The sequence below is a fragment of the Wyeomyia smithii genome, chromosome 2 (genome assembly GCF_029784165.1).
Source record: "Wyeomyia smithii strain HCP4-BCI-WySm-NY-G18 chromosome 2, ASM2978416v1, whole genome shotgun sequence".
Lineage (NCBI taxonomy): Eukaryota > Metazoa > Arthropoda > Insecta > Diptera > Culicidae > Wyeomyia > Wyeomyia smithii.
The window spans coordinates 98,906,030-98,926,790 of NC_073695.1; the positions used below are offsets into that span (position 1 = coordinate 98,906,030).

General features: G+C 39.6%; 1 protein-coding gene across 1 annotated transcript in view; it reads right to left on the reverse strand.

The window, feature by feature from the left end:
- LOC129723834 (organic cation transporter protein) overlaps positions 1-2,342 on the reverse strand; it is a 39,345-nt gene extending 37,003 nt beyond the window's left edge. The window contains exon 1 of the mRNA XM_055678292.1: positions 1,203-2,342. Coding sequence (XP_055534267.1) covers positions 1,203-1,663 — 461 coding nt within the window. The 5' untranslated portion in view covers positions 1,664-2,342. The remainder of the gene's footprint in view (positions 1-1,202) is intronic.
- Positions 2,343-20,761: the final 18,419 nt, after the last annotated feature.

Below are 20,761 nucleotides of genomic sequence, written 5' to 3' on the forward strand. Positions count from 1 at the left end.
GATAGCTATTAAATTAAGCATTCGATTGAAAGGTATTGTTTTAACTGTAATCTTTCAAATGCAACGCTTCAAATAGGTTAAATCGTTGGCTATAAGATTAAGGAGGTTAAATTGTCCTAAACACATTTTTAGGCATAACTTTTGAGGTGACTATTTATTAAATAGTTGCAGAAAACCGGTCAGATCAATATCTACAAGTCGGAATAATTCATGTTCTTGAAAAACAGATCACGAGCATTATAAAAAATTAGCTCACCTTAAATCAATGGTTGAGGATATAAAAACACGTTCATGATGCCAACAAATATATATGCAGTTATATTGCTCAAACAATAAATCTTGATTCTCCAATAAAAAAAAAATCTCACTACAAAAGAGTTCTTTTTAAAAGATAAGTTGCGAAATGATTGCTGTGCGGCGAAAGGCCAATGAAACAAAGCTTCAGAAGCACAAAAGAACAAAAATACAAAAGGTCGACAAAACAAACAGTGCGATAGAACGACAAATTTATAACACAATAGATCAAAAAGATGGAGGCTTGAAATAAGACCATAAAAGATTCGCCAATTTGTAGCAAATTCAATTTAATTTCGATTTCAAAAAAGTTGCACGTACTAGAAAACATTAACACAACTAACTTCACTTTCCCGACTTAAACGAAAAACGCAGGCGAAATGATTGCAATCAGTCGCAATCACCCCCCACATGTGTAGACGACACTTTGCCGCCATATCAAGCCTCGCCGTTGTACAGCGTTACCAGCCATGTCGGATTAACACCGACTGCAAGCGCTTTATACAATACGACGTAGACGAAATAACAAACCTTGATTCTTAATTTTTTCCTAGATGACTCTATCTAAGCCTTCCGATCCGACACTAGGTTTCCATTGTTTTTGCCAACCATCGATACTTTAATGCACAAGACAAGAGCCGATGCGATCACAGTGCTATAGCTAGAGTCAGCCAGCGACTTAAATCCTATAAAGCACACATACTGAGCTAGCGTGAAAATTTTAGTTTACGGATGTGGGCTTTGTTTTATATAAAACCCATTGCTATAAGTTTTTTTTGCTGAGTTTTTTATACATTGTGCGCAATCAACTGATGCGGATTTGTTTGCTTATAATCAAAACCAGGGTCTAATGAACCAGATTATCCTACGGTTTGTGACAATGTAGTGATTAAATTCAAGTACATTACCTTTCTTCCACAGACAAGTGTTCCAACTCCGGCACGTAGCACCAGTGTTCCTCCGGCACCAGTGTGATGAAAATTTGCGAGAAATATACAAACGCGACGAAAAACGCAAACGGAATCATGAGTAGAAACAGGATCTTTTGATAGCGTCCAAACTCGCCTATGTGCGGCAGTAAGTCGTCGAAATCGACGATCGCTTTTTCCTGCACAATATCCAAACCGGTGGCGTTGGTTCCAGTATTCTTGCCATTTTTGTTCTTGGACTTTGATCCGAGTTCCTTTGTTTGAGCCTGCTTATCCGCAATGACGGGGCATTCAGACACAAAGCCATTGTTAATGAACCCGTTAAGTTTCAGGTTATTACTGAGGTTTCCCAGATTGCTGGTGTTGTTTAGTGATCCTGTCAGGTCGCTATCCTCTGTAGCGTGCACTGCCGAGATGTTTTCCTGTGGCTTAGGGGCCATTTCGATAAATCTTTTTTCAAAATGCTTCAAGAGTTAAACGACGAAAACTTGATACTATAGAACAATCACTGTTTCACAAATTTATGATTTTTTCTACCACAACACTTTTAGCAATGTTCTGGCAAACACAAAGATAGAATTGATTTTCAGCACATTTTTTTCTTGCACCGTATGAAACTTTTTTGCAACTATTTCAGGTGGCTACTTTACGTTCTACCGCAGGAGGACGCCAGCGCCAAAGTCCTGCTCTTTTCAAAAAAGAACCCAACGGTCCTAATCTGCTGATCACACTAGATTGAGGTCCTCCACCGTTGATCACATCAATATATAAATTCTAGCAGTCGGCGTGTAGAAGTTCGCGCGCCTGATCAACAGCAGGAGAGCCAAACGGATAGCAGAGATTTACTCCCGTCACAGCATCCGATCAGTGCGCGAGAATAACAACTTGATACATCCCACAGAAACATTGCACCGCAAAAAGCTCTCGCGAGTTCATGATTACTCCAGGCTGTCGTTATGAAGCATAAGAGAGGGAACTAAGTAAATTCCCACGATTATTTTTAGAACAAAAAGGACACTTCTTTCCCGGTTGTTTGATTCGCTCTCTCACTCGTCAAAAAAGCTTCGAAATTTGCTCAACACTTCACTCTGCACCACGGCGTTCACCAGCCGCGCAAACTACTTCACTCGTCCCTGTGTCGATCCGCACTGGTTGCTCCTGCAAAACGTTTTTTCCAGTTCTGCTGGAAAATTCAACTTTTTTACTACCCACCACCACCCGAAGCGACCATTCGTTTCGTTGGTAACAGCAAGACTTCTCTCGCGATCGTTTCTTTTCTCTCTCAACACAGTTAGCCCGTGTCGAATCTACATTCTACGGTGTTATTTAGTATTAGTGCTTTTAAGTTCTAGTTCTTGTAAGCTAGGTTAACTTTGATTTTTCAAGTCAGTTGCTTCAGTGCAGCACACTATGGCTACTGACATACTGAGGCGTCAAATTAAGCGAAGCGTTGAGCGTTTGAGAAGCGGAATAAACAGAAGCGTTGAGTGTAGCTTCCTATGACATACTGGAGCGACTGGAGCGAGCGATGCAAATACGTTGTGTTGTCATATTCCTAGATTCCAGCAGCGGTTTCGTTTAAAGGAAATATGAATTCTTCCATTGAAGATTTGTTTGCTGCTTCAAGCACAGTAAATCACGTTTTTAGTAAACATAGAGATTTTTTTATGAAGTAAAATAATATTTCTGAAGTCAGTTGCGCTACAGACGTAGTAAAAAATATAAGAAATTATTCTAAATTTTAAACCCGCTGACCCCAAGTAACGTTCAACTAGTTTATGATATCTGTTCAGTATGTTAGGCATGCAATATGAATCGAAAATACCAGTGTTATTTTCCTGACGACCTGAAAATTTTTCCCGATATTTTCTATATTTAAGACCAAAATAAAACGAATAAAAAGCACCTGGCGATATCAGGTTTAGTCTGAACATGGTATTACTGCACTATCATTTTTTATACATTTTAACATTTTGTCAACCGAACATGTATTCTATTTGCTTTTTTTTCAATTACCAAACCAAAACAAAGCAAATGTAAAGCACCTCGCGATGAAGATTTTGTCTGAACAAGGTATTACCGCGTAAGTAGGGTAACGGGGGTATTTTGGCCCACATGAATATTTTGGCCCACCCGGTAACATTTTACGCATTTTATCTGATAATTTCAATGAATATTAGAAAACTATGCATGCAACATTGAATAACACACCTAAGAATCATATAACACTATAATTTTCGGCAAAAAACTGACTCTTGGTAGTGTTATTTTGGAATTAGTTCATACATATTCAAAGTCATGGCTGAGTCAACCCAAAGTCAAGAGGAAGTGGTAATATACAAGTCAACGTCCGGAAGCTATTGTAACAAATATGTATGCTTTTGAAACAATTCGTTGTTGAAGTAACATCAATAAAATGTCATAGAAACAGTTTGTATACTCTAACATGCTGGAAAAAGTTGAAAAAATGATTAAACGCATGGCCTAAATATGTTTGCCTCCTTCTGAAGCAAACATATTTTGGCCATGCCAAGTTTGGACATCTCCCTCGATTACCGTTCGGCCGTCGCACGTGAACAAAGAAGCAGCTTGTGACAATTTACAGGTAATTACTTCTTAATTTATCACATTTAACTATATGAAACTGGATGAGAATGCCTGTTAAACCGCTATGAGCCAAATCATTTCATTTTTAAATGCCTTAAATTTACAAAAAATCACAGCAGAAGGATGTTCTCCTCAAACCCACTATTTTTGCTCTGAAAATACCGATGATGATCTTAAATATAATTAGGCCGAACTTTTTCCATACACGTCTCTAGATATAAAGGTGGGCCAAAGTGAAAATTTGGTGGACCAAAATATGTTTTTAGTACTTTGTAGAAATTTTGATATTCCTAGGATATTTTTCAATATATTGCATTTTTGAACGGTGTATATTAAAATAGACACTTAGCTTTTAACAATGGTATAATAGAGTCGATATATATGTTGAAAAATTGTGTTTGTTTTTAATGAACTGTGCGAACACTTCCCAAAGCTGGCCAGAATACCCCCGTGACCCTATACGCGCGTCAAAACACTACTCGTTCTGTTTCGCCGCCTCTACCGACGCGTCGTTGCCGCTTGAGTATGACCGGTTTGAGCGTTTCATATAGACGTTCGAAGAAGTAGCTCGGACGCTTTTGCGACGCTTCTTGCTTCGCTTCATTTGACGCCTCAGTATGTCAATAGCCTATGACTTACTAGGACTGGCAAGTTTATTCCGACAGTAGGTGCATCGTACCGGTAAATTCAGCACACTAAAACCAAGAGAAACACGATTCAACCGGTCCAATGTGGACAGTGTGGAGGTGATTTCGGTAAAGTAGCCTTTTACAAGTAGGTAGCGTTCAACCGAAGAAAAATAGCCAAGATTATTTATCTATTGAATCTGCAATTCATGTGCACTAGAGTTGAATTAAACTGTTTCACGCTGATTTTGAAAGGCAATGAAGTGCCTTACCGGTTACACCTGGCCGGTTGTCGCGTAGAGGGTTGACCTTCGCACGAAAATGAGTGGTGGTTTTGATTTTTTTTGTGTAGGGAGCTTCATTCGATTGTCCTGGAATGATCATTAGTTTCGACAGTTAATAACCCACTCTAAATGATACAATTACCAAGTTCCCGATGAGTCCGATTTTAGGCTTGAAAAAGTGCTTGTTGGAAAGTTTCCCAATGTCCCAATTTTTTCATGACTAGTTTCAACGTCAAGCGTTTGTCAAGATCTGAGGACTTAAGAATACATACCAGGTTTTCCAGCATACATAGTCACTTAGTCATAATATGCAGTAGGCTTGACAACTTTACTATCTAATGTTGGCTTCACTTTTGACTTAATTTTTGAAAAGTTTTCGTCGAGAAAAACGATATTTTCGATGGAAAATGAAACCTTGAATGCAGTAAAAAACAACAGAGACCGGCGTTTTGAGTTGGAAGTGCTTACCTAACATGTTCGCCAGTTGTGGATCTAGTATCTAAGCTTATTTAATACCTAAGCTGGCTGGAAAGACAGTTTTCAGTAGCTTCCAAATAGTACCTACCAACATCGAAACTGATTTGCTCAAAACTTTCAATCATTTTTCAGATTAGCTAGTTATCTTTCGAGCATTTTTTCACGCAGAATTCAAAACTTTTACGTGGGAAAAAGTTAATAGTTATCAGAAAAAGTTTTCTTATCTTTGAGGCAACTGATAACTGAACAATAACTGAATCAGGTGATTTCATTCGACTTAGCGAGATTTTTTGTTTTGTAAATTTAATTATTTCTCATTCGGTTTTAATCATTACTTATAATGTTGTAGACAATCATATGGAACTTTAAGAATAACACTAGTCAACACAGGTTTTGCTCAAAATGGGAAAATATGAAAGATTATAGCCCCTTAACCGTTGCTGTGATCTTTGGTACTCCTAGTTTAGTTGAAAGTGCGTCAAAAGGCCACATAGTAATTGCTCACCGGGTTCGTCACTTGTACGTTTGCTTACGGGAAAACTTCATTTAAGTCTCTGAAGACTTACTTGGCTAGGAGGAAAAAAAACACATAAGAACGAAAATAAAAATCTTTCATTTTTCCCACTTCGAGTACTAAGCGAAACTTAGTTGACAGAAACAAAAAAACATGCTCTTGAGTTGCAACTGGAAAAATAAAGATTATAGCTTGTTAACCATTAATGTGAATTTTGGTGCCCCTAGCCGAATCGGAAGTATTAAAAGTCTTCAGAGGAGTTTTTCCCGTGAGCAAACGTACGAGCGACGAACACGGCGAGCAATTAGGGGAGAACCGTACAAGACTCACCAGTTGGGTAAGATGGCCCATGCTATTAATTCCCCAAAATACTTACACATGTGGCTTTTTGTGACGAAATTCTTCGCTTTTCTCATAAAAACCCAGCTTCTCTACAGTTCTCATATAAAAAAGTGTGCCATAATGACTAAAATACTCAAAAAACTGTGCGATTGGCTGTGGCTCTGTCCAACATGTAATTATTCATATATTTTATTTAAGGTTTTATGATTAACTGGCTTGTTTATAATACGAAAAACTATGGTTCCCCTAACCTTTACACTTTTGGAGTTTATAATACTATGAGTATTTCAAATTATTTCACTAACTTTCGTCAACTTTTACCTAAAAACAATCAAAATTCAAAATTGGGTCAGAATGCACTATGGAGAGCTTGCAGGAGATTGCTTGACAACTTAGAGCATGTTCCATTATTTGTGATTTTACTTTCGAGACTTCAAGCGCTTCAAAGTTCACAGGAATTATTAAAAAGCTAATATAATCCTTATATTTTTCAAGTTTGCGTTTCACGGTAAACATTATTTCGCTTTTGTCGACAAGATTTACTTTGAACTGTGTTTTATTTTTGACAAGCAAAGAGAGTTTGAGCATAATTGTGAACCTACATTAAACATCAATTTATTAATTTGCTGGATAACAGTCGCTAACATATCGTCAGTTGAATTCAATACTGGCACAACTCAAAATTCATAGTTTCGAGAAAAACGCGTTTGAAAATTTGCGTCAAAAATTTCTTTTTTCATTTTCGTGAAAAAATCCAATTTAAAGATTTCCCATATTTATTGAACTTGTTTGGCTCTATCATGTGCATGTAATAAGCAAGTTATAAGGATTGTAACCTCATTTGTCTATCTTTTTAGGGATATTTTAGATTTGTACAATAAAGGCACATCTTCTTATATTTCTGGAAATATTGTGAATTCTAAAACGGGTCTTTGTGAGATGAAAGTTCATAGTATTTGGCATCGTTTGCCATCAATAACTCAAAACTGCAAAATTTTGAGTTGTGCCAGTTTTGAATTCAACTGACGATATATCCTGCCCTTCAACGACAAGGCCGATAATATAGAATGATAAACTTAACATATAGGTGCTGTTTAAATATCGCTTTCTGAGACAATTATGAGGGTCAATCCTTTTTTCTTGCTTCGTAAGAGTGACATAAAGTATATGGCCATGCCGGTATATAATAAATCAGAGTGAATCAAACAAACTTCTCGCCAAACATGTAAAAAGAACCCATGTTTTCTCGGTTTCCTCGTTTTTTGAATAATACAAGCGAAATCTGCCCTAACCAACAAGATTTTTAATAAAAGAATTTACGCTTAATCAAACAATCTCATTTCTACGGGAATATTAAGTTTGTATTCATTGAAAAACGTGAAATTGTGGCTTGTTTACATATGGCACATGGGCCCTTTTCACATGTTTAGCGAGACTTGTAAAATGCATTGAACAGTAAAATAAATGACAGCCAGTCCATTCAAATAATATAAGGATTTTCCAGGGTCCCTCAAGTTGGCTTTCAAGCCAATTGAATTTATAACGTCCGTACTGGTCACATAAATAAAACATGAAACAAAATGAATATAATCATCGAACCTTTACCTGTGAACCAATTTAAAATACATATTTTGAATGACAAACTACAACTTGAAATAGAATAGAATAGAGAGTAGAAAACCCACAATAAACGCAAAACGGAAAACCCTCCTGCTTTATGTCAAATGCGTGTAGCTACACCACAGGTAGTACTTTCGCCCTCTAGCCGTTTTGTTTCTGGTCTTGCCGGATCGAGCCGGAACAACCTCTTCTCTGCTTTGTGCAGCACGCGAGTGGAACAAAGTGTAGTTTGAAAACATCAACAACAAGTACAAATGTTGTGAAATATGCTTCCTTTGCCTGTCCATTTTTCTGTTGCAAAATTAGTGTAGGTAAACAGTAAACATTCTACCAACGTCGATTGACAAATGGTTCAAAAACTAGAGCGTCCTTCCCAGGATGTCCTGGGATTCCCGAATCTTGGAATCTCGAAAACATTTTCTACAATGAAAATTATTGGGAAATCGAATTGAACAGTATGGAATTATCTCATTCATCCTTTGTCTATTAATATGCTTCTTGGGGGGCTAATGGGATGTATGGGAATATATATGCTTGTCGGGTAGCTTTCCTACAACTTCATCGGAACAAGACCTGGACTGCGTTACACCTCTTGGTAAACTGGAGGAATACAAAAATACAAACAAAATCCACAACTTCTTTTTTACTGTTTTTATTGTCTGTGTTTTTTTTTAAACTCTAATATTTATTTAGGCCCAACCGCGAAGCATAACGGGGCCGAATATCTTTTGGAGTAGGGAAAAGCCAGCTTGAGTAGAGCCTATATCCCGACTGCTCCTCCTCAAACAGGCATAAAAACCCTCGCATCTTTTTTCTTTCAAAAATACAATTTAAAAATACATGTCATTTAAGCCTACGACTAACATTAACATCAAAGTTTTTCTCTTTATAACTAAATACTAATCCTTACTACTATTCGTTGAGGGTGATGGTTCCTTATCTCTTTGAAATCGAAACTTATATCTAAGTTCGGTGGATCATGTCTCTCAAATAGAAGCGATGATTCATGTTTCTATAAAAAAGATGAACGAAAGAAAAAAGAAAAGAAACAGAATTAGTGTGAAACTTTTTAAGATTGTTGTGTTGGGAGAAATTAGGAGAGAGATAATCAAATTCGATACTTGATATCTCTTAAAAAGTCGTAAATGGGTATTACAAGCGCGGGGTTGCGGCTAGCAAGCACATCCCGTACTTGCATTGTAAACGTCACTTTCTGTTTCCGGAGAGAATCTATAAGCTTGGCCCTTGCTCTGTGGTACTTAGGGCAGACGAAGACTATGTGGTCAATATCTTCGTACCCTCCACATTCGCACAGATTACTATCGACTAAGTTTATTCGATAGAGGTGTGCGTTTGCAACATAGTGATTGGACATTAGGCGCGAAATAACTCGAATGAAATCACGAGTTAAATCTAACCCTTTGAACCAAGCTTTTGTAGACACTTTGGGCGAGATCGAGTGCATCCATCGCCCAAGGTCGTCTTTATCCCACTTTTCCTGCCAGTTTTCCAGAGCCAGTTGTCGGGGCAGATGAAAATACTCGGTATAGGTGATCGGTCTATCAAATATAACTCCTTCTATGGCACCCCTTTTTGCTAATAAATCAGCTTCTGCATTGCCTGGGATTGAGCAATGAGAGGGGACCCACACAAAGCAGATAATGAAAGGCCGATCAACCAGCACTTCTAATATCCGTCTAATTTCCGGAAGGAAATAGGACGGGTGCTTGACCGGTTTAATCGATCGGAGAGCTTCGATAGAACTGAGGCTGGCCGAGAAGATGAAGTAATTGTCTGGTGCCTTGAGCTCGATAATTCGCAGCGAATTGTGTATGGCAGCTTATTCAGCTACGTATATGGAGCAGGGCTGTGCCAGTTTGCGAGATATGCGATGATCTGTGTTGAAAACGCTATATCCGGATTGTCCATCCATCACAGATCCGTCCGTTAAAAAGGAATTCTGTTTTGGGAGGTGGCCAAATTTTGCCGAAAATATTGATGGCACAACTGTGTTTCATCGTCAAATCAAATACAACAGAAGAATTGTTGAGCGATGTTGAAATCTCATGGGATGGAGCAACAACCGAAGGGTTTATCTCCATGGACATGAACCGCTGGTATACTGACATACAGGGTTTCTGAACAACTTTCGAACATTTCTCATAGTTCGCAATAAGCATTGGATTTGCTATTTCCGATCTAATGAGGAAACGACAGCCAACTTAAACAGCCTCTCTTTGAGTGGTAGTATTCCAGCTATGACCTCTAGGGACATGGTATGTGTCGACTGCATGCAGCCTAGAGCGATACGCAAACAACGGTATTGTATCCTCTCGAGTTTCAGCATGTGTATTACGGGCAGAATCGTGGTTTGATAGAGTCGTATCAAATCCTCTGGATGGGCTCCCCATGATGTTCCTGTTACCATTCGAAGGAAATTGATCCTTGGTTGGCATCTTTGCTTCAGGTAATTGACATGTTTTTCCCATGTGCACTTAGAGTCATACCATACTCCGAGATATTTGAAGCAAGGTGACAGAGTGATGGGTCTTCCGGACAGAACTAGCTCAAAACGAGGTGGTGGTCGCTTTTTTGAAAAGACTACCATCTCCGTTTTTTCAAGCGAGAACTCGATTCCAAGGCAACTGGCCCAAACGGTCAGATTGTCGAGCGTGTTTTGCAGGCTGTTCTTCATGTCTGCGGCTAGAGACGCCGTGACTGAAACTACACAGTCGTCAGCTAACTGGCGCATCGTGCAGCCGTCCGTCAAGCATGTGTCGATGTCACTGATGTAGAAGTTGTACAACAGCGGACTCAGACAAGAGCCTTGGGGGAGACCCATGTAGCTTGTTCGTGTTATTGTTGAAGAACCGTGGTTGAAAAGTAAATGCTTTTCAGACAGCAGGTTGATCAAAAAATTTGTCAATATAGGGGAGAATCCTCTTTGATGCAGTTTCTCGGAGAGAATTTCGATTGAAACTGAATCAAATGCGCCTGTGATATCCATGAAAACCGAGGTCATTTGTTGTTTGCTACCAAGAGCCATTTCCGCTTCTGTGGCTAGCAATGCCAGGCAATCGTTAGGGCCCTTGCCCCTACGAAAGCCGAACTGGGTCTCTGATAGTTGGTTAGTTGACTCTGCCCAGTTGTCAAGTCTACGAAGGATCATTTTTTCAAGCAATTTGCGTATGCATGAAAGCATCGCAATCGGCCTATACGAGCGGTGATCTGCGGCAGGTTTATCTGGCTTTTTGATTGCGATAATCTCAACCTGTCTCCAAGCTTTCGGGATCATATTGTTCCTGATAAGCTTATTAAACAGTTTAAGAAATCGTATCTTGGCCGAGTCCGGCAGGTTTTTCATCAAATTAAATTTGATCCTGTCCGGTCCTGGAGCCTTGTTCTTGCAAGACGCGAGGGCAATTGAAAACTCCAACATGGTAAATTCTGGTTCTTCAAAAGCTGTTGTATCGCTGAATTTTTGCTGTGATGGGACAGCGTCTGGGCATACCTTTTTTGCGAAATCATAGATCCAACGTTCAGAGTATTCATTTGCCTCATTACTGTCGGACCTATTGCACATTTTTCGAGCCGTATTCCAGAGATACCTCATAGAAGCATCTCTGGGTAACGTGCTTATGAAACTTTGCCTGTATGATCTTTTTTTTCAGTTTGTGCAGCTTAGACTGTTTTATTTCCAGCTCCCTAAACTGATCATAAAGCTCAATTGAACCACCATCCCTGAATACTATGTATGATGCTTTTAGAGCTTTTTTCATCTCGGTGCATTCTTTGTCCCACTATTGCTTGTTAGGACGAATTTTCAACTTGTTCTCAGGGGCAGGTCTCTTCTGAGATTGCAACGCGCTATCTAGCACTAATGTTGCAAGGAAGTTGTATTCGTCGGATGGAGAAAGCTCATCCGTTGTTTCGAGACCCTGGGATATTGTGTTCTCGTAGCGTCTAATTGAAATCTCCCAGGATGAGGCGTGGAGTCGGAAGAATTTTGCGTTATTTGCGACAGCTGCAACCGGTTAATAACCGCTCTAGGCGGAATGTAGACTGATGCGACAGTGAGGCCCTCCCCAGCAATTGTTATATGGCAAGCAACAATTTCTATTGCATCAATTGCTGGGAGAGGAATACGGAAGAATGGGTAGCATTTTTTGATACCAAGGAGCACTCCGCCATAAGAGTTTCCTCGGTCTAAACGGATTATATTGAAGTCTTGAACGGCTAGTGTCGTATCAGTTGACAACCATGTTTCAGATAGCGCGAAAATATCGCATTTGCTATCGTGAAGCAGGAGTTTAAATTTATCTAATTTGGGGATCAAGCTTCTACAGTTCCATTGTATGATCCTTGTTGTCGATTCGTCACTTCGGCTGTCTGAATTAGACATCGAAGGATACGAACGCGAGGAGGGGCCATTTGGTGCTTAGTTGCTTACCCAACATGCAAATTGTTGGAAGCGAAGCCGAAATCATACTCTTGAGGGAATCAGATAGACCAAAAGTGGTAAATATCCATTCAACGATCATTTTGAATGAGATACGTCCATCAGTGGTCGGTATTGACTGTGTTTTGGCGGAAGCAGATTGTTTTCCTGGTAATTTGGGAAAATCTTTATCGAAATTGTTAGCCTCGGCATTAAGTTTGAATTCTGGAGGTGACGATTTTGCGTTGTTTTGCTAGGAGGGGTTCCTCTTGGAGTGTCTGTAAGCGTCTTTTTCTGCTCCTTTCTAGGAAGTTTAGGAGAGGACGCGTTAGGCCGTTTTCGCACTGCTCCGCTTGACGGAAGCGGTTGATATGTCTCTTCATCATCATTGGATTCGTCATTTTCCAAGCTGGAGTATGGATTTTCCTGTTGCTGTAAGGCAGTCTATAGCATCTGTGCAAATGACTGCTTACAGCGTTGCTTGGTCGCTTTTTTCAACGCTTCTGAGCGTGATTTATATGTTGGGCACGCTTCTGTTTTATGTGGTTCACCTCCACACGTCCCGTTCGCTACAAGTGTGGTTAATCTCGGAGATTTCTTATTGCAGTGGGTTTTCGTGTGCCCTAACTGCAAACAGTTCGTACACGTCATGACTTTCGGAAAAAAGACTTACGGGTAGTCGAAGCTTGTGGAGCTCGACAAAATCCGGGAGTACTTTTCCCTCAAAAGTGACTCTAAACGAGTCATTTGGGGAATATTTGCCCGTATTATCCTTGGAATACATTCTCCTGCATTCAAGGATCTTTATTTCAGGAAGGGATGGATTTTTAAAACATCCAACACCTTTCATGACATCTTCTTCAGTGAGGTCAGCCTCGGTAATAACCCCTTCTATTTCAACAACGCGTGCCGGTATATAAACGCGGTACTCGATGTTGAAATTTGGATCCTGGACGACAGCATTTGCTTGTCGAGGATCGGAAAAAGTTGCCTTCAGCTTGTGTTTTGACTTTAAAAATCTCAGTCAAGCTGGTGTAATCTTTCTTCAGAGTTTTGCATATCTGCATAACTCTGAGAGGTTTATTTTTGGGTCGTAAAAACACGACCCAACGAAGACCGGGTTGGTTCACCTGGTACTTTTTGGCCCGTATTGGCACATCATCAGTGGATGGGACAATCGAGGCAGTTTTACGGGGCCTTTTACGCTTCTTTACTACGTCAAAGAAAGCGTTGTTGTCATTTATGGGAAGCTCGGCAAAGTCCATGCCTGACTCTTCAGCCTCTGAGGAGGATGAAAGGTCCGGTGGGGTAGCCAGACCCCCAACCGCCATTCAACGGCTGCGCAATGTATCAAATATAAGAATATGTAATATACTAATGCTAACAAGGTAAAAAAAAGTGAATATATGTATGTATAAAAAGAATGAAAGATGGATCAGTTATGTATATACACAAGTGGGAGAGAGAATAAATAAAAATTGTCACTTATCTTTGTATGTAGTTGTAATCAGCACTAGCGGTTTCGAGTTGCATCGACTGCAAAACGGCGCCGCTGATTTTTTCCTCTGTCAGCGTACGCGCCAAAAACTAGCACGACACCTTCCAGCACAGTTGCGATGTTGCACCGTCTGAGAAACGGCGTCACCGCCTCCTTTACTAGTGATGGAAAATATCGCCTAAAACGGACATCGATAACAATCGATAATTCCGGGGCTTTTATCGATATTATCGATAAGTATCGATAATTTGACAGCTAAAGTTTGCGTTAAAATTTTTTTTTCAGATGGTGATGAAAAAAAAACTATTTAGGACGGATAATTGAGTTGGATAAATTTCCCATGGAAGGTTATCATGTTAGCTTCCTCACAAAAAAATATTACGCCCTTGCGTGCAGCCTTCCGGCAGTTAACCGGAACATTCGCCATGGCGGACGAAACCATGCGTGCAGCCATGTTGTTAAGCTCTTTCTTCGTTTTTTTATTAATTACTCCTCCGTTTTCGTGACAAAATTGTTGGAATAGATCTTGCGCTTCAAGTTTGCCCAGAAATTCTCGATAGGAGCAGGTGGGGACATTGGGCGGATTCACCGATTTCGGTACCACATCGATATTCAGCCGCTCCATCTCCTCCACCGATCGCTTCGAGTAGTTGGCCGACGTAAAATCTGGCCAGAACACTGTGTCTTCGCGCTTATGGTATTTCTTGATGAACGACGCAACTTCTGTCAGGCACTTCGTACTATAAATTTTTCCGTTCACGGTCAGCTCGTAGCGAAAAAAGAGCAACTTTGACATCCCTTTTTCGCTGATTGTTAGCCACAGCCGCACCTTCTTGGGGAACTTGGTCTGTGAAATCAACTTTACCTCGGTGCTCACTTCCTTCGTGGGGGAGGTAAAATACGAAGAACCTTGCTAGTCGTTGCCATCCAGCGTGAGATAGGTCTAGTCGTCCAATACCACTGCCACGTCGCGATTTGCCGGGAAAATCGACTTGACCATCTTATTCAACCGCTGTCGCTGCATCATTGCCTGCCGCTCCGAGACCAGTGAACGGGACTGCCGCTTCCTGCATGTATATCCATGTTCTCCAAATGCTTTTTCACTGTTTTAGAGCAAGCACCAACCTCTCGGCCAAGTGCACGCAGCAATTTAGCCACCTTTCCCTCGGTCTTCCTCTTCAGCATCCTTTGAAGCTTCTTGTCGCTCAGGGTCGTTGGCCGCCCGGAACCGGGATCGTTGTCCAATAGTGTCAAGATGTTTTAGATGCCAGAACCGGCATACCCGGCGTCCACAAAGTGCCGCACGATGTCCGTTTTTGACGCGGCGGGGTACCATTCTTCGAACGCGCACACTTCACATTTTTCGCCATCCCAGTTAGAGTTTGACAATTTTTTTTTGCTAACTGCTAGTTTCGTCAATGCGATTAAAGGAAAACCCATGAAAAATCGGCAATTTTTGTCAATTTTTTTACCGCAAACGTTATTCGACAAATGCAATTTTCTATATAAATTTGTTAAAAACAGAGACAGTGATGGCCCAAACAGAATGGATACGTTTGCGTTGCGTTGACGTCAATGTGACAGTAAATGTATGGGCTAACTGTCAAATTGCCGCAAATGCAGCCGCAACGTATCCATTGTGTTAAGGCCTTGAATGACAAATCTTACGATACTGCAAATGAAAATTCAAACAACCGTACGAGTTAAACAGTTTGTTTTGGAAAGTCTTCGGGTTTTACGCCAGGAGTGCTTTCTACAAGTAGTTTCAAGCCGAAGTTCATTTTGAAGGTTGTATAATAAGGGAAATAATTGATGCAGGCAAAATTCTGTCAATTTTTAAATGGCCAAAACTTGGAAGCGAAAACACACAAACACATGCATGTCCATCACATTATAAGAATTGGCAAGCCAAAGAAAATGCATTTTATTACAATTTCGTATCATTGCTTTTTATGAGATGTTGCAAAAAGTTTGGATATTTTTTCGAAGTACTCCAGTTTTAAGTTGTCGAACTCATCTGTTCTTAGGAAACTAAAAACTATAAATACTTTTTTAGTTACCATTATTTCTCAGAAACTCAGTGACACCCGGGGCGAACCTTTACACCACCCCCAACAATGCTAAATCTTGTCGAATAGCAGCACTCAACAAATACCTAGCGCAGGGGCGACTCGTGGCTGCTGAACCTACCTGTTCAACTATAAATTCTGAAAATCAGAGTTTGGGGAAGTAATTACAATTTTATCCGCGAATAAAAGCAAGTAATTCCCTTTGTTATTATTCAAACATAAAACTAAAAAATAAGAAAATAAGAGCATGAATTTGGATTTTAGATTCATTTTTTGCCTGAAGTCCACATGTGCATTGCACAGGTTGCACCTATGGACGAGTCGCCCCTGACCTAGCGGCAAAAGCAACTCCTGGGGTAGGGTAGGTGAGGTCTCCTTCTTTTGGGTCTCCTCCAGTAGCCTACCGCACTGACTTGTGCTCACCCTTAAATATCGGTAATTATCGTTAACGTCAAAAAATTAGCGATAATATCGATGACCAGCATTTATCGATATTATCGATAAGTTTCCCATTACTATCCTTTACCTCGCCGGAGCTTCGATCGAATCGCCCCGTTCTTCTGGGAGAAGAAGCAAACCAAAAAACAAGCGCCGCACCTTCCAGCACACGCGCCAAAAGCAAGCACTTCACCACTACCACACACTGTTCTTCACCAGCAAGCGCTAGAAAAAACGGTAAATTAATTTAAGCGAACTGCGGAGCGCACAAGAAAATGAACTTTCCTCTTCGGCTGCCGAATAAGCAATGATTGTCTGTGTTGTAATGTGATGCGATGGGATTCTCGACGGGCACGTACCACTATTCGCTCTCTAGCGACTAGCCGGGCAGGATCGATGAGCGGCGTACTGCGTCCAAACGGCGTCGTTTTCCGCGGGGCTTCGTGGCTAATGGGTAGGCTTGTAGGCGATCTGGAAAGGCGTTCCAGGGAGGGTTTCCCTTTGCGATTAGGGCCGTTGCCCAAAAGCTGTCCTCCTTGGCGTTCATGGTCTCTGCGACTAGAGGACAAATCACTGGTTTTAAACGGTTAGACGTAAATAACTCATAGCTGCCTAGGCCGAAGCAAAGTGCAAAGTGCAAAGTGCTGTCGCGAACACCAATCGCGAATTTATACTCGAATATAGAAAAAGTCCTATGGGCGGAAAATTTTCCCAAAATTAGCCAGCTTCAATAATAATTTCTGGAGATGGGCGAATCAATCGAATCATCCCGTGGTTACCTGAATATCTTCTATCGAGCTTTGTTTCACCGATTTTATTCACTACAATAACCAGAAAAATCGATTTTTGGTACCCTAATACCGTTCGTGAATGACTATCCGTCATCGTTTCCTCTGTTTGCCATTCAAAATAGTTACCTGTTTGTATTCGTAGACTGGACAACGTTTTTTATTGTGTTACCGTTAAATCATTGAATCATGTTTTCTGTTTTCTCACCAGGACACCGGAATTTCCTGAGAAGTTAAATTTTGTATTCACCGAGCCCCGGAAATCTGAAACCGCCGGAAAATTGACGTTCTAGCAAAAACCCAGCAGTAATTGGTAGTAGGGTTTGCAATTCCGCAAACGATCTCCCGGGATTCCCGGATCCCGGGATTAAAAATATTGGTTCCCGGGATTCCCGAATTCCTCAAAATATTTTTTTATGATTCACTAGTGTTTCCTGTACGGTAGTACAATCAAAAGTTCTAAATATCCGATCAAAACGGAAAGCTGACATCATCGAACTGTATAGCAACACTGAAGCGGGCATTTTATGAAGCAAATATTTCCTTGAAATTACGGTCAATATTTGTTTGCTCGTGTAGTATAAAACTATTTGCTTCAATTATTCGATAATAACACTGGTCAAGAAAGGTGTGTTCCTAAAGCTCAAACTAAGACAAAATGAAAGGTTATAGGTTTTTAGCCATTCTTGTGAATTTTGATGCCCCCAGCTAACAACAACAATAACGCACGCTAGCCTGAGGGGCTAATAGCGGTCTCAATCAACTAGATTAAAGAAATAATTCGTTATCGATGTTGGTTTTGGCACATTTTGCATGTTGTAGGATAAGTACAACGATAATCCGTGCCCCAGTGCTGAGTCGAGGAAATTTTCAGCACAAAAAGATCCTCGACCTGATCGGGAATTGAACCCGGTATCACAACCGTGTGGGAGTGCTAGCCGATCGACATCGCTAACCACAGAGCCACGGGAACCACGGCCACTAACATTTTTTTCAGAGACTTAAATGAGTTTTCTCCTAAACATAACGGTGAAGCGACGAACTATGAGAACTCTCACGTAAGTTGACGCGTTTTGGTGATTGCCTGGTTCATCAAAACTCACAGGCATGGTTAAAAAGCTAAAATCTTTCTAGGGAAGGTATTTCGAGCTTCCAGACAACACTTCTTTTCGCTTTTGTCGATCAGTGTAATATTTGCTTTCTTATTTATTCAACAAACAATTTGACAAATATGTGCTTCGTTTAATGTCGTAGTGTCGCAAATGGATTTTATTATTTCACTTCAAATCAAATGTTTGGAAATTCAGGGGGACCATACTCTCGAATGTTGAAAAATATTATTTTTTTGTGATTTGTTTTTCGGATGTTTAGGGTAAGGTGTTCGGGTATTTTGACTACTGAATAAGGTATATTGGAAGATGTATTTTGCATGTCGTAGTTTCAAATATAGTAATCCATTTTTACATGCTTGACAAAAATGTCAGCCAAATTGATTCAGTTGATGCTGAGAAAAACTTACCATCAGTTAGGTACTGATTTAGAGAGAGCATCCACGTTCCTAGCTGTCAACAGCGTAATACTCACTATATTTGCATTCACGGCATGCAAAATACATCTTTAAATATACCCCAATCAATAGCTAAAATACCCGAACACTTCTCACTTTACTTGAAAAAAAAAACGAAAATTCATTATTTTTCGTCTTTCCAGTGTAGGTACGATTTTTTGTTGTTTTTGATTAATAAACTTAATTTCAAATTTCATACTCGAATGCAAAACTTTCAGGGAAATCCCGGGAAGTGAGATTTTTTCATTCTCATTTCCCGGGAAATTTGTTTCCGGGAATATTGCAAACCCTTGTTGGTAGGACAATTATATTAGTCTATCTTAGCATTCTTCACTATTAAGGTAATGCATCACGAAAACTTTGAAAATATTTTAATTTTACTATGAAATTAATTGCAAATAAAAAATTCTGAAAATAAATAAATTAAATTCATTGCAAATAAAAATTCTGAAATTCTGGAAGCGAAGTCATACAACACTAAACAAGTTTCTTTTTGAAACCGAAGAGTCTTAGAGAATAAAAATGATCGCTTGAATTATTATCTTAAAAACTTATAAATAACTAGAATATTTCCACTATTCAGGTAAAAATGACTATTACTTTTACTGGAAAAATAATGCATCATGATCGGTTGTTCCGACTGGTTCCGGTTGTTCCGGTTGTTTAGACTGTTTTCATACATAGATTTCCATGTCACACTTCCATCATTAATATCGTATGAAATCATTAGAGACAGTGGTAATTCGCGGCAAAATAATTGAAAATTCGGGGGTGGCAAAATGAAAAACACTCAAAATTCGCGGTAATTTCGCGGCAACCGTCTTCTCCAAAAAATACTAAATAAAGTGATTTTTTTTGGCGAAAACAAGAAACAGTTCGCTGGTTTAAATTAATATACTATCATTTAACCGTACAATTCATAATTTCTTTGCATTACTGACTAAAAGTTTTTAGGTATATGTTAAATTGTCTTCATTTTGGTGTCGGCAGGCTCCTTTTATATCCGCGATCTACCGACTTTCCGGGAACGCTAAATATTTATTTTCCAACCGTAATAGTCCAAGAAAATGTCTGCGATCCGAATACCTGTTAAAGTTATAATACCAATCTCACTGTCGGGTATTTCAAAAAATAATACTTGCTTGTACTTAGTTCAGCTTGCAACTTCGATTTTATGGCTACACACTCTGAAATTCTATCATGCAGGTTATCAATCGCCAAAATTCAGTTTATTGGATACATAGGGAAAGGCCTGCCGTTGCTATAGAGATGCCCATTAATCTTCAGCTTTGTCCGTGTTGCTGGTTTTCATGAATTTTGCAGGTTTCAAATCGAAATTTTGGATGATTGGCAAAGAACGTTGCTATTTTTCATTACTTTCGCGGTATTTCGCGTGTTTCTGTAAATTTCGCGGCCCATGCTGAATTTCGCGGTATTCGCGGCTTCCGCGAAATCGCGATTTACCACTGTCCCTAGAAATCATGAACAAATTACGTTTATCGAAACAATGTATCTGTCTAGTTTACAAGAACAATATTTATAGCAAGTACGACGTTAGTTTATTAGAATATATCGTTTTATTTTATCATAGAATTTGTATTATAATCGGAACAGGGTGAATCATAATCGGAACAACAAATGTATCTCAATTGGACTAGCTATTTTATTTAAGATTAATTTTAAGTATCTTTTAGGTAGACAATTTAATTGCCTAAACTATTCTTAACATTTCTTATTGGGCGCTCCCAATGAAAAAAAATTCTAGCAAAATCTTCTGAAATCCATCATTACATTAAGGTTTTTTTACGCGGGGGATGCATTCCAAATTTGTAAGGGCCCGTGTAAAAAAACGACTTTTCTGAATTGAAAATATAACAAAGAAACCCGTCCCAAAATGTCTGAACCTCGTTTGAATATGATAGAGGTCAGTCTAGATACCAAAATACAACATTTTGAATTTTCAGTATTTACACCAAAAATTGTGATTTTTTTTAAAAACGGATAGGTATATGATTACTTTTGGCCTAAACCGGAAAACATAATTGAAATGAAGTCGATATCCTGTACCGTTTTTAAGAAAGTAATGGAGGAAATCAACCTGCGTGAAATATGCCATACTGTATGTCAAGCAGGGATGTTACGGATGTGATTTTTCAGACATCTGCAGAGGCGGATGCGGATGCGGATATCCGTAGCATCCCTTGTGTTTTATTTTGCTTATTTCACATAACCATGCCCCTCCCCAGTGCAAAAGTTATTTGGGCGAGCAG